This window comes from Gopherus flavomarginatus, chromosome 6 (genome assembly GCF_025201925.1).
Source record: "Gopherus flavomarginatus isolate rGopFla2 chromosome 6, rGopFla2.mat.asm, whole genome shotgun sequence".
NCBI lineage: Eukaryota > Metazoa > Chordata > Testudines > Testudinidae > Gopherus > Gopherus flavomarginatus.
The window spans coordinates 71,806,746-71,821,585 of NC_066622.1; the positions used below are offsets into that span (position 1 = coordinate 71,806,746).

Genomic DNA, 14,840 nt, shown 5'->3' on the forward strand with positions numbered 1-14,840 from the left:
AATACCAGACTGAATATAAACTGAGTAAGGGCTGAGTAGAGCCCCATACAAATCTCACCCACAGACATTTGGAGATAAGCAGAGTGAGCTTCTCTGCAAATGGATGACCTCATGATTCCTGACATTCCTTGCAGTATTTGAAAAGCCTGAGAAGCTCTGAAGGGTTTGCCTGATAGCGCTTCCCATCTCCCCACAGGATGGCACTTGGAGATGTTGGATTAATTTGCCTCCAGTGTCATTCTCTTCAGGTCAATGAGTTTACACCCAGGGTACATTGGACCCCATTAATTTTTTTAGAAAGAAAGTAGTACAGGTGGGTTGGTGGGGATGAGGTGGGTCTTACCCTAGCCAAGCTTATGGAAATACAAAAAATAGGACTTTGTAGTAGAAGCTGGTTGCAACTGTGTTTGGCCACAGAATTGTACAGTGTATGGTCTGAGGTAGTACATGGTCCACCAGCTACAGAGCCTGAGAAGCACATGCTGATGAGCGAGTGGGATAGCACAGGGACAAAGTACGTGGAGTTTCCACCATGATACTGGGTCACGTCCCATGCAGATGCCAGCCTGCCACTCGTGCTCAAGACTTGGGTCCACCTTTCCTTCCTAAGCATTTTATTTTCTGGTCTACAGCATCTGAGAAGAAGACTCTCCAAAGTAAAGCAACACCAGCCCAATTCCAGAGCAAGCCCAGTTCCTGGAGCGAAAGCTTGTCTTCGGCTAGGAGGTTGATGCCTGGCAAGAATGTAAAGGAAACGGTGTGCAAATCTGAGGTAACTTCTGTTTCCCTATTATCATCCTACATCACCCACTCAGAAGCCTTGGGAGGATGCCATTAAGGATGGCTGGGTTCAGGAGGTATCAGCTAAGGTTGCCTGGGGTGTTCTCATATGAATCACATTACTAATTATATAATTATAGGGATAAGTATAGTAGTAATTATAGGCACCTGTATTACCATTAAGCTTCCTTTCATAGATGTCCAGGCTAGAAATGACCATCATGATGATCTTGTCGGACCTCCTGCATAGAAGAGGCCAGAGAACCTCACTCAGCTTTAAGCCCAGGTCTTGTAGTTGACCTCTAGGCTCTCCTTTAATCTTAGCAGGCTTGGTTCCAATCTCTTTATTAAAAGGCTTTTAATCAAGTAAGGCTTTCATTTAGCAGGACGCTTAATCACACACCTAAATTTAAGCCTGTGATTAGTCCTAGTGGGTTTAAAGTTAGGTGTTTGGTTGCACACCTTGCTGCATGGAGGCCTAATTGCAGAAAATAAGAATAGAACATTGCACTCTTCCAGTGAAGAGAGGGGTGAGGCATTACCAGGTGTTGCTGCTACTTTTGGCTTAGATCACTGTGTAGAACCCATCTCTCTGTTGTGGTACACCCCTCCCCCCCATCAGCTGCCTCCATGGCACTATCCTCTCCTCCTCTGCCCACACTGGAGGCCCCTCCTGTGGGAGTAGGTAGGCTGGGAGGAGGAGTGTGTATACCAGGTATGGGGCCAGAGGGGATGCATTTCACTGCCCCACCAGTTCCACAGCTGTTTTCAGGGAAAGACAAGGACAGCCAGATTGTCCATGCAGCTCCCCAAGAGGAATGAGTCTGGATTAGTTGGGATGGGACCGTGTTAGCAGAGTATTCCTATCCTCTCTGGCTAAGAAACAATAATGGGGTCATGGCTCCCTCCAAGCACCTAGCAGACACTTGTCCATACCACCAATAAAGAGCACAGGTTAGCGGCTGTTAGCCGGCCCTTCTTAAACAGCCCTCGGCCTACAGCGGCAGAGGATGCTGCAGGGCAAGGTGCAGTGTGCTGGTAGGGTATCCGGGGCAATGCGCCCCAGCCTTGAGGATCCTGGATTTAATCCACTGGTGAATGTGTTACTGGTCTCCACCCTCCCTTGCTCATTGGCAGAGGAGATGGCTCTGTTATAGCCCCAGCTGGGATGCCTGGGCTCCTTAGGTCAAGCTGCACCTCCTTATGCTTTTATCTGTGGGGGGGGTCCCCAGTGTGTCAGCCAAGATGGTGGCCCTCATATAACCACAGCACTCACCAAGGTTTCTCTGAATAATGTCCTACTCACTGCTTAAGATCTCTTTGTTGGTTACAGAGCGAGCAACTTCTTCCCAGGTACACATGTAGCCTGTGATGTCATGCTGCCAGAGCACCGACTATTTGCCCTGGGGTCTGTTTAATTATTTTTTAAAATTAATTTTGATTATTACAGCTGATTACACCTCAGTGAGCAATGTAATTGATATTTGTTAATGTATCCCAAGGAACATTTTGTACAACATGCTTTTTGCTGTTGAAGGTTAAAGACTTCGTTATTGGTTTTTCCCTAAATATGCCCACATCATTAGTTCCTCCAGTGAAAAGGTTGCCATCTGGAAAAGGCAGCACGGAGACATTATTCAGGCACAAGTGCATGAAATTGGTGTTTCTGCATCTTCTGTCTCTCTTCTGCAAGGGAGAGGCTTGTAATTAAAGGAGCTGGGTTGGAGGAAACATTACTCATTCGGTGTTATTCCTTGTCATGTCAGCGACTGACAGCTCTGCAGCACTGACAAATTGTTCCTCGCATTGAGCCACAAAATGACAATTCCAAATGTTCTTCTCTCTCCAACTTCTCTTTGCGAGAGTTAACAGAACTTTTCAGCCAGACCTACTTGAGAGACGAGAAAATGGATCGCCAAGCTTCTCTGCAGCCTGCAACAGTCCCTCTATCCAAGATCCATTCATAGAGTTTAGGGGAGAATCTCCAGAAGTGCCTAAGTGAGTTAGGAACAGAGATCACATTGGTAGTCATTGTGTTCCCAACTCACTTAGGTGCTTTTGGCACTCTCATCCTGTGGAGCTCATTGGCAAAGTTCCCTTTGACTTCAGTGGATGGAGCCCGTGGTATAGTTGCAGATATAATATAACTCATGGGGCCAGATCCATCTCTGTCTTCTTCAGTGGCACTGCTCATGTGAGTAAGGGTGGACAGGAGTTGGCCTTTGGTCGGGTTGGCTGCTTCTTTGGTACAGTTCCCAGAACTGGTTTAGCTAAATATTAATGAATGGGAATACCTACCGCCAAGTTGGGACCATATGGAAATGTTGCTTAGTGAGCAACCTACTGGCAGTGCCTAGGGTTACGTGGAATTGAACTCAGTATCAGATTTTGACCTCTGCTCTTTTCTCCCTATTGCCAAATTAGTCTGTGGAGAAGGAGAAAGGGGGATGACATGTAGGGATTCTCACTTGTGTCTTTGCATTTGTTTTCAGCGCTACATTGTGCATTGTGTTATGTCTTTTCATGCTGCTTGAAAAGTTCAGATTCTTCTCTTACTTAGTAGAGCTAATTGGTAAGGATGTCAGGTCCTCACCCAGGGGGTCCGAATCAAGAGGATTACAGTGTATTTATGAAGCAGAAATAAAGCCTGAAATCAAACTCTCCATATCCCAAGCCTATTGTTAATGAACCTGTCAGTCTCGTAGGTGATACCTGTGGCCAATGTTTTCAAATTTAGGGCCCTTTTTAAAAAAAAAAATGCCACATAAAGTTATTCTTTGAACTCCACATTTAGCCACTAAATAAAAGTGACCTAGTTTCAGAGGGTGCTGAGTACTTGCAATTTCTCAATTAATTTTAGTGGCTGTTGGGGATGCTTAGCAGCTGTGAAAAACAGGCTATTTTTATGTAGGTGGCTACCTTTAGGCACCTCAGTTTTGTAGCCTATAGGACTAACCTGCTTGTGTGTGTGTATAGACATAGATATAGATATCTTTTTATTTGATGTATTGTATTAGGTTTATAGATTTGTATTAAAATAAATTTTGACTGTAATGCAAGAGACCTACAGGCCATATCCTGTATGTTAAGCTAAAGCAAAGTTAGCATATCTATATTAAGACCTTTTATTCAGAAAGCAAGGTTGACCTATATTTTGTTACCTAAATAGATGAGTACCCACGCCTATGTCTATGACTTTTTATTTAGACTGATAGACAATGACGAATGGCATAGGGGGGTTTTCCCACAGACTTAACAAATGCACCACAAGAGACTGATGTACATACATGCCTGTCATCAATACACACATACATACTAGCCTATGGGGTAAGTGTAATCTAACATTTCTGTGGGTGAGGAATGAAATTTGGGCATAAGAGGAAGGAGGTCTGATGTTTGCCGTATAAAAGAGGAAACCACCGCAATAGAGGATCTCCATTTTCTCACTAGCTTTAGATCTTCATTTTTCTCTCTATCTCCATTTCTGAGGGCTTGGCTACACTCAAAACTCCAAAGCGCTGCTGCGGGAGCACTGCCGCGGCAGCACTTTGAAGTGCGAGTGTGGTCGCGGCACCAGCGCTGGGAGAGAGCTCTCCCAGCGCTGCAGGTACTCCACCTCCCCGTGGGGATTAGCTTGCAGCACTGGGAGCCGCCCTCCCAGCGCTGGGGCACTATTTACACTGGTGCTTTGCAGCGCTGTAACTTGTTGCACTCAGGGGCGTGTTTTTTCACACCCTTGAGCGAGAAAGTTGCAGCGCTGTAAAGCGCCAGTGTAGCCAAGGCCTCACTTACTTCTTCCACTCTATCTATCTACGATGGCTGCTACTATTTGTAGGCTAAACTTGTTCTTCGTAAACTTTAAGTTTCAAGGGAACTAGGCTAAGCTTGGTTTCCCTAAGTTTTATTCTTTGTTTATTAGGTTTTGATTTAAGTTTAAGATAGTCAAGTAAACCCTAGTCAGCTTTAACAGCTCTTAGCATTTTCTAAGCACTGCATCCCTCACTCAAGAATTGAGAAACCTGAACTGCAAGGCTGGTCCTGTGTCTCTTACCACCAAGTTGTCAAGGAAGGGTGTGAGTATATTAACCAAAGCTTTGTTACATATAATACTATATTCTCATATGTATCTTTTGAATAGCAGTAATGCAATTGTAACTTTGTAACTCTTGAGTATTTTACCTTTTACGTACTATTATTGATTTTAATAAAAAGTCTTTAAGGCTATATCTGTTTCAGTGTAAGCTTCCTGTCATACCCCTGAGGGTCCTTTATAAATTCTGTGAAGCCTGATTCAGCACAAGAACTTTTATCTTCTGATCAAACAGATTGGCGAGCCTAAACCCATACTAATTATTATTAGTAGTAATAATTATTATTATTAAAATAAAATAAAATTACATTAATAAACTAAATTCCCATATTATCCAAATTAATATTATCAGTACACCTTAAATCACGCTTCAGGCTGGCGAGCCAGGCAGGACGCTCGGAGTGTGTGACAGGAATTTTCAGAGATTCCAGGCATCCTTAGACCCCTGAAAATCTCACCTGAGACATAAGTAAAGAGTTAGAGTTACAGGGAGTTAGAGAGCAAGATTTGTGTGTCTTGCTAACTCGCTCTTGAGAGCACAGGAACCTGATTTCCTGTGGCTGCGGCTTGGTAGCAAGCCCAGTATTTCTGTTTTGTATTGTGGTTTAACTTAAAGTTTTGACTTATAAGTTTTGAATTTAATCTTGCAAGATAAAGTAATAGTGATGTTATTTAATGTGATACATGCCTTTAAGGGGCTTTGTTGGAGATTGAAGCTGTAACGAATGGTACCGATAAGATATAAGCAGTAGCACCAGGCCCAATGACCCACACTGAGTGGTGGTGGGGGAGTTGATAAATCTATGTATTAATTGCCACCAAGAGGCACTATAATTCAGAACTTGTATAGTTCTTCACTCCCCGCAACTCTCCTGGGCTGCACCTCTGATCTATCTGCCTCAGTATCCCCAGCTGTTTGGCAGGTCCCGACAGAGGGAAAAGACCTTTCGATCAGCTATGGGGATGGCTTGAATTCCCAGTTCAGTCACGGGCTGTGGCTGGCCCTCCACAGGAGCTTCCCAAGCAGGTCCTTCCCCTGCAGCCTCTAGCCCAGAATGAGTTGGATTCCCTCCCTTTATACTACTAGAGCACTTGGAGCATGCCCAGTCTTGCCAGGGAGGTGGGACTGCCTCTGTGAATAACATGGACTTAACTCTGTCTGGGCTAGTGCCGGGTAAGCAGACTCCATCACAGCAAGATAAGATAAAATATGTAGGACCACTGGTTAAATAGTAGGGAAAAAACCCTTAAAACCCAAACATCCTAGCACCAAGTACAAAATTCCTGTTTCTTTTTACTCAAGGCTAAGTTCTGTGGACCCTAACTGAGCAAAACTCATGTTGGAATCAAGGGAAAATTTTCCTGAGTCAGTAAAAACTCAGTGAGGACCTCATGATTTACCTCACAGAAACCAGAGATGGAAGGGCTCTGGTTGGGTTATTAAATTTATTCCTCTGCTCCCCAGAATGTAGCTAATGGAAGGTGGAGAATTGTCTGTATTTGATGTGAATAAAAATATATTTCTAATAACTTTCCCCCCAAAAATTGTTGTTCACAAAAGAATCCTAATCCATTGAGCTGGACTGATTTACACCAGCTGAGGATCTGGCTCTCCATTCCTGCTGCACCTTTCACCCCAAGATCTCAAAGTGCTTTACAGACAATGAATCCAGCCCCCATTCCCACTGTCCGGCTGTTCATCAGTGGGTATTCTAATGGGCAGAGTTCTCTCATTAATGCCCCAGCTCTGTCCACTAGCCCCCCACCCCCTGTGCATTTGTTGCAGAACATGTGCAGGGTTAAAAAAGAGTTTGCAAAGCCGATTGATGGTGTTTGTGGGAGGAGGGAGAGAATGAGCACAGTCTGGTAATTGCTCCATTTTTCCTACTTGGAAGCCTGAATAACCATGCAGGAGCCACAGGAGCGCTGTGCCAAGCCAGCAATTCTTTGAGATCTGTCATCTGGCAGAGGTGGAAGGATTTTCCCATGTCTAGCTCCATTCCTGCCTTTCAGAGCCATCTCAGAGGGGAGAGTTGGATGAGAGCTTATCTGCCCTGAGGGCTCTCATGCTTGGTCCTGCAGGGTTCTGATCTGCCAACCAGTCTGTTGATCCTCAGTACATCTGCTTGCACAGGATTTTACTGTTGGGAGAAGGAGGGTTATATTTATATTTGATTTTAGGGTTAATGTTGGTTGATTAATTTTGTTTAGCTCCTTTAACAAACTGCATAGGCTGCCAGAGACAATTGTAGTGGGTTCCTTATTCTTTATCTAGTTCAGTGTGGTTTTTTTTTCTCCAAGGCAAAGATGCCTTGAGGGGCTGGGGAAAAAATAAATCTTTTTAACTCTGAACTATGGAATAAAAAGCTTAAGATGAGCCTGGGCTATTTACGCTGCTCGAGCAGAAAAAACAGAATAGCTTTCTGGTCATTTTTTAGTCTGAGGTGAACAAAGGGTGCGAAGAGTCTTCACTCATCTTTGGACTCTTGTGTATGGGGCCAAGCACAGTATTTCTTCTTGGGGAGTCTAGTATTGAAGTCACTCAGCAAGTGGACCAGAAGCAGCATAGTGGGGAGCCTGTCTCTAGCATGCTGGGAAAAGCCAGCAGAGTGTGCAGCCCCTCCTCAGATGCCTTTTGTGGCCGTGTGGTCAAGGACCCAATACTCCTCAATCTGACTGCGAGATCCTAACATTCAACAGAATGTTATCAGCACTTGCATTAAACCCACAAACAGTGGTGGCAGGGCAGGGTTGTGACTGAGGGTAGAACAGGGCCCCTTGACTTCAGTGAGATTGCACTGAAGTAACTACAGCACCTATATTCTTTATGGTCCCTCTGGCTAGGTACCTATATGCCCCCATCACTACAGCCTCACAACACCCTGCTAGAGAGAGTGTTAGTTCCATTGCACAGGTGGGGAAATGAGGCATAGAAAGACTCTGGAGCTTTCTCAGGGTTACACAGTGGCAGAACCCAGCCTTGAACCAGCTATCCTGAATCCCAGGTTGGGATTGCTTAACCACAAGCCTTTCCTTCCTCCTCTCTGGATTGGAAATTAAGATTGTTGTTTGCACCGCACTTCCCAAACAGTGCTGGAGACACCACAGCAGAAAGAAAGACTGCCTGTTCTGAGCAGTGAGCTATATAGGTGCTCAAGCAAAGAGATAAATACTGTTAGATGGACGACAGAGGGAATTTGAACTGAAATGGAGAACCTGCTGATTTCTACAGAACATTTGAGAGGCAGAAGGAACCTGTTGATTATAGCAGCCTACACAGTGTGTGAACTGAAGATAGGGATAGATGAAACAAACACTTTAAAGCAAATATTTTTTTTACCAGTCACTCTGGTTTCCTCAGTTACTTCAAACCAAGCTAAAACAAGCAAACATATAATTATGAAATTTCTTTGCAAAGTGCATCATTTGTGTAACATCTTTATCTTCATAATAGAAAGATAATTAACATAACTAATTATCTAATTAAGTTCATTAAGCATCCACCAACAGTGCACCATGAAGTTGACATTATGTTCTACTGTCAACAAATGCTTTGATTTCTTAGGAAGTAATTAAAATGTAAATTAGCATGCCATTAAATGCACAAGGGAAGTGTGGAATCTCATATTCATTTTAAAACTGCTCATAGCAACATAACTTTTTTTTTCCTGCAATGAAAGTAGGCACTTTGCTATTAATGATGTATATTAAACCATTCCCATTATAATAATATTGTCTTGTTTGATAATTGGCTCACAGCTAAATTACACTGGCCTATAGCAAGCTGGAGAAAGTTAAAGAAACTTTAAACAAAAAAAAGGTTTTAGTTCCTCTGAAACAAAGATATCCAAGTAACTGTGTTCAGTTCAGCAGAGGTGAAAGCAGATGTGTGGTGGGAAGTATTTTGCATGAGTGAGCTGGCTAGAAACTAGATAGGGAATAGGTCTAGCAGTACAGACATGATCCTAGGATAACTGCTGGAAATCTGCTGGGTTCTCAATGATAGAGTTGTGAGGTGGAGAATTTAAATTTGCAAAAATCCAGAAGTTCAAGTTTTTTTGCAGTTAGACACCAGGGTGATAGTTGCAGCATAAAAGCCTGAATAGAAAGTGGTGTAACTATTGGCAGCACCTCTTATATTAAATATTTTGTATAAAGTTACTCTTTTGAATAGAAAGTGAGGATCTAGTGGGAAGCATAAGTATGGGAAAGCAGGAGACTTGGTTGTATTTATTGTTAGCAATGCCAAAGACTAACCCTTCCTCCCCCGCCAAGGGAGGTCAGTGTCATTATCCCCATTTTAAAGATGGAGAAACCAAATTCACACAAGAAGTCATTGTCAGAGCCAGGACTAGAGGACCCAGGTGTCCTGTTCCCCAGGTTTGTTCTCTGCCTACTAGAAGATAGCCTACTTCTTCTTGTGTTAATTTCCTAAGTAATTTTTTTATTGCTATAAAGTCAATGCTGCTTCCAGGCTGTCTGCATTTAGCTGTGCAGTATGCTATGGAATTCTGTTCTGTAAGGTCAGACACAAACACCCTACTTTTGGTTTTTCCTCTGCAAAGCCATCTTTGTGTATCTGGTGAATTGAAATGTGGGGCTCTTTCTCATTAAGTTTGCTATTCCCCAACCAACTGGTGATGCCAGGAATCTGTCCATGATCCTTAAGAGCAGTTGGCAATATGCATTAGCCTCCTAGAGGGTCGAAGCACAAAGCTTACATGCAGCACTTAGCTGCTGGAGTACAGTCTGTTGAAAAGCTAAATGAGTTTTGGTTATGTAATGTACAATCAAATCTATGTAGTGATGACAGTGTTGTGATTAATAAGAGTGTGCCAACAGCTCTCAGTGACAGGGGTGTCTGCTAGTGAAAAAGGGCAATGAACTCTCTTTTTGTGCTAAAAGAAACCATCCTTTTCTTTAGCTTGACATTTATAACCTGATGAATAATAGAATGCACCCTTTGCAATGAAGTGAACATCTGGCTTCGCTGTTCCAGCAAGTCACTAGAAAAGAAATCTGATCACAAGACTTAAATATGGCCTATTGGTTAGAGCAGAGGACCGGGTGTCAGGACTTCAGCAATCTATTTCTCATGCTACCACAAATCTTGGTGCCTCGGTTTCTCTGTCTGTAAAATGGGGAAAACTATCCGTCCTTCACTGAGGTTAGACTGAGTGATAGAACCACTTCAGCTGTCCATGGAAGAATTCAGACCCTTTCTTTTGCAAGTGAATTGTCCATGATATAGTTCTGGGTTTTGTATGTTTGTTACTTGTAAGGACTTTTTGATGCCATGTCTGACTTCCTGTTCTGTGTCTGTACAGTGCCTAGCATAGTGGGGTGCCTGGTTCATGACTGCCTTCTGGGGGCTACGAAAATACAAGTAATAAATGATCATTATGATAATAGTCCCTGAAGCAGGCACAGAGACTGTTGAACAGTGAAAGCACACGTGTTGCATGTGTTTTAAAAATCAGTGCATGCGCCCAAAGTCTTTTAAAATTCTCCTAACTTTGAAAAAGCACAACAGTTTCCCAGACTAGTAGGAAGCATCCCTATGATGTAGAGACCAAGCTAAAGCTGTTTAGAAAAATCCCAGTTTTTATAATGGCAGGGGATAGTGAGTGCATTTTTCCTTGGTTCATTCTGGAAAATGGCTGAACAGTTTCTCCTCACACTTTTAAAACACAAAACTTCCAGACTGAGACCAAATGTGCTGGATTTCAGCCTATAAGTAAAAGATTGAGATGATGAATAACTGAAAATGTGCTGTTGGGAACCAAATCAGAAAAGCATTAAAGCCCTTAACATTGAAATGAGTGAGTCTAAGGGTACGTCTTCACTACCGCCATATCGGTGGGTAGCAATCGATTTCTTGGGGATCGATATATTGTGTCTCATCTAGATGCAATATATCAAACCCGCTCCTGTCAACTCTGGAACTCCACCAACACGAACAGCGGTAGCGGAGTTGACAGGGGGAGCCGCGGACATCGATCCGCGCCGTGAGGGCAGTAGGTAACTCGATCTAAGATACTTCGACTTCAGCTACGCTATTCACGTAGCTGAAGTTGCGTGATCTTAGATCGATCCCCACCCCTAGTGTAGACCAGCCCTAAGTTCACACTTACAGTGCTTTCCTGAATCAGGGGCCCTAGAATGGAAACGCTTTTGCTACCTCAGCTCTAGCTGTCACTCTGCCTACAGTTGTTGCCTTTCCACCCAAAAACCTGTCTACCCAGTCCAACTAGAACAACAGAATAAGTTTAAAAGCCAATCCATTGCAAGACACTAACCCTTCCTGTAAGTATAATAGCATCACCTCCTTTCATACAATGATTCCTGGTCCATCAAAGCAATCAATACATTGGTCCTGATCCTGCAGTGTAGTTATATGAATGCTTCTTACTCATATGCATAGTCCCATCAACTCCACTAATGCCCGTTAATCATGGGAGTAATTCTGACATGGTCACACACAAGTTTTCATGATTTCCAATAAATCTGCCCTTTCCTGTATCTTTGGAATCATTCTCCCCTGCGATGCAATCTGTACTCATCTCTTCAATCCTGCTGATCAAAGGCTGGAATATTCTTTGCCATTATTTCTCCAACTGAAATCTGTGCTGCTTTCCCTGAGGAAGTGCTATTCAGATCAGGGCGTGGAGAGAGAGAGATGCTAGGCTGTGAGGTCTACAGCCAGGATCATCTTCATTTTTCCACTCCAACATAAAACACATGACAGTACCATCGTAAAGCACAGAGCGGGTGTGAGTCTGCTTTCTTTCCCACTGGTGTAAATCAGGAATAACTCCCTTGAAGTCAGCAGGATTGCACAGGGCTAAAACCCATATAAGCGAAGAGAGAAGTCAGTTCAGTAATCACCAGTGTGTAACTTGGTGCAGTTCTGGAAGGCACTCAGGTAGTGGTGTAAACAGAATGGGATAAGACATGGTATCCACACCTCCATATTAAAATCATACATCCATGTGCAAACTACTACAGCTGGTGGCAATACTATTTACATAGAGGGGAGGGATAGCTCAGTGGTTTAAGCATTGACCTGCTTAAACCCAGGGTTATTAGTTCAATCCTTGATGGGGCCACTTAGAGATCTGGGGCAAAAATCAGTACTTGGTCCTGCTAGTGAAGGCAGGGGGCTGGACTCAATGACCTTCCAGCAATAGGTATAGCTCCCATTATTATTATTATTATTAACATTTCACCTAGAACTGGACTGGAATTTTCCATCCAATTTAAGCACATCCTCTTTAAAATGTAGGCATTATTTAGACACCCATGGTCTGATTGGGAAACTTTCATGTGCAAAAAAAAAAAGGACAAGCCAGACAAGAGAAAATCCTTCCAGCAATGTGAAATGTGACATCTGTCAAATCAGCCCTGTTAGAATAGCATCAGGCATAACAATGGTCAAGTTATGTACAATATCTTCCATTGTTCTTTGCAGTGTTGTTGTAGCCAGGCTGATCCCAGGATATGAGAGAGACAAGATGGTGATGTCAGGAGATTGAAAGCTTGTCATTTTCACCAACAAAAGTCAGGCTAATAAAAGACATTATTTCACCTACCTTGTCTTTCTCAAGTTAAAGCTACCTTGGTCTCCCCTCTTGAGTTATGGGTGGGCAAAACTGTTCGGAAGATGGCTAGTTTAACTTAATCTTAACAGCTCTTTACTAGAGCTGGCTGAAAATCTTCTGCTGAAACTTTGTTTCTTTGGATGGAAAATTGGGGTTTTGACAATTTTTTGAGGGGGAGGGGTGGAACCAAAACGCTTCAAACTGAAACATTTTGACTGGAATCTGGGTTTTTGGCAGTTTGTGACACTTTTTTTTCAGTTTTTGGCTGAAATTTTTTGATGTACGGTTGCTAGAAACCAAATGAAAAGTCAGCAGTTTCTGCTGAAATTTGACAAAAATGAACATTTCTTTTTCTTTTGCTAAAATTTTCCACAGAAAAACAAAAATTTCACCAGCTCTTTTGCTTACTTAGCAGATGAGTTGAGACTTGAGACCTCTTTCAAATGACTGAAGTCCTTTCTACTCTTTGTGGATATTAAATCTCCCCTCCTACTTTTCATAAAACCAAGGGTTTTCCTGGAATTTTGACTAAAACAACTCCCTCCAGCACTGTTGTTAAATGTTCTGGCTAGATGCCAAATTCTATCTTAGCACTCGTTATGCTGCCTGCGGGGAAGTGGACCTAGCATTATAGTACTGGATTGAGACATGAGAGGTGGATTCTATTCCTGTCTGTCACTGGCCTGCTGGGTGACTGTGGGCAAGTCATGTCAACTTCTTGTGCCTCAGTTTCCCCATCTGTTAAATGGAGGTGACCTCTGTTATAAAGTGCTTTGAGATGCACTGATGAAACGCACTATGTAAGAGGTAGGTATTAGTTTTGCTATATGTATGTAAGTGCTGTGGCTTGAAAGGTGCTTTATAAATTCCCCTACCCCCACACCCTCCCCCAAAAAGGAAAAAAGAATTAAATTTGCAGACACATATCAGCAGTTGGAGGCCCTGATTCAACAAAGCACTTAATCACATGCCTCACTTTAGGCACATGAGTAGTCTCATGAACTTAAATGGGACTGCTCATCTGCAGAGATGTGCATTGCTGGATGGGGCCAGAGCATTCAGCACCATGCAGAATTAGCCCAGACAGAGGATCTTAGACACGTGGGCTCTCAATTTGGCACTTCTCCTGGATAGTAACCCCCCATTTCCTGAGCTACTGGCTTTGGAACGTACTGTGTGTGAGAGGGATCATTGTATTGTGGGCCTATAATTCCTTTAAAGAAAGCACCAACGTGCAGAGCTGCAATGACATCATGTTTCTTTAGGAGAGAGCTGTGTATTGACCATGCAGTGTCTGTATCATGCAGTAGGAGCTTGTTATAGCAAAACTGAATTTTTGTGGACTATGGTGGTGTTTAAAAGTCATATAAAAATCAAATATAAAACTTTCCCGAGCTCAGCACAGCAGGATATTGATAACTTAATAGTCACACTTCTTGCTGCGCATTTATTACAAGTAGTACCTCCGGTTCCTCTCACTGACAGAGACTAGGAGAAAGGGGTCTCTGTTCTTTCAGTTTGCTTATGTTGTGCATTTGCCAGTTCTTTATGTTCTGTCCATTTCCCCTTTCCCCAGCATTAGTCACTTTCCCCTGTTGTTTGCACGGACCTTTTGCACAACAAAAGGGGGAAGGGAAACATTTTTTAAAAACAGGAAAACATGATTGTAAACCCAGTTGTACTGTAAAACCACAAAAATTGGCAGAGGACTTGGGAGCAGAAAAATAACCTGAATCTACTTGTAATGTAAGTGATGAGAAGAAGGCGTCTAATGGCTTGTCAATACAAACATTTAGTTTTCAGCAAGCTGTGGTGGGAATCTACCCCGCATTAGCCTGCCATGCACTGACTATCCAGGTGGACTCTGCTGATGCGCATTAACAGTTTGTTAATGTGCCTTGATTTAGTCCTGTTGCAAAGAGGGCTAGATCAAAGTGCGCTAGTGCAGGGTAGATTCACACCCCAGTTTGCCACAAACTAAATGTTGACGTAGAGAAGCCCTAAGTGGGACTTGTAGCAGGGTGATGTATTCCTTCATGTTAAGGGCATCCGGGGCTGCCATGATCATCTAGTCTGACCTCCTGCATAACACAAGTTAGAGACTTTGATCCAGTGAGTCCTGTATCAACTCATGCATTTGACAGCCTTATCTTAAACTATTACCATCCAAATACCGACAATTCAATATTAACAATGACAAAAACTAAATGATCACTTCCAGTTTTAGCCAGATATGATGCAACAACACCATTGTGTTTAGCCACAGGGCAGAGTGTTATGTTAAAAGATAAACCTACTTATTCCGTTAAGGACACATTATTTCTGGGGATTTTTTAAACTGGAAAACCATTATGTCTTTACTCAATAGC

The 14,840-nt window shown here is 42.9% G+C and overlaps 1 protein-coding gene across 4 annotated transcripts in view; it reads left to right on the plus strand.

The window, feature by feature from the left end:
• The window catches only part of WDFY4 (WDFY family member 4), a 257,556-nt gene that overhangs the window by 137,168 nt on the left and 105,548 nt on the right, over window positions 1-14,840 (plus strand). For all 4 annotated transcript variants that reach the window (XM_050959877.1, XM_050959876.1, XM_050959875.1 and 1 more), the window contains one exon: window positions 633-772. In XM_050959877.1, coding sequence (XP_050815834.1) covers window positions 633-772 — 140 coding nt within the window. The remainder of the gene's footprint in view (window positions 1-632; window positions 773-14,840) is intronic.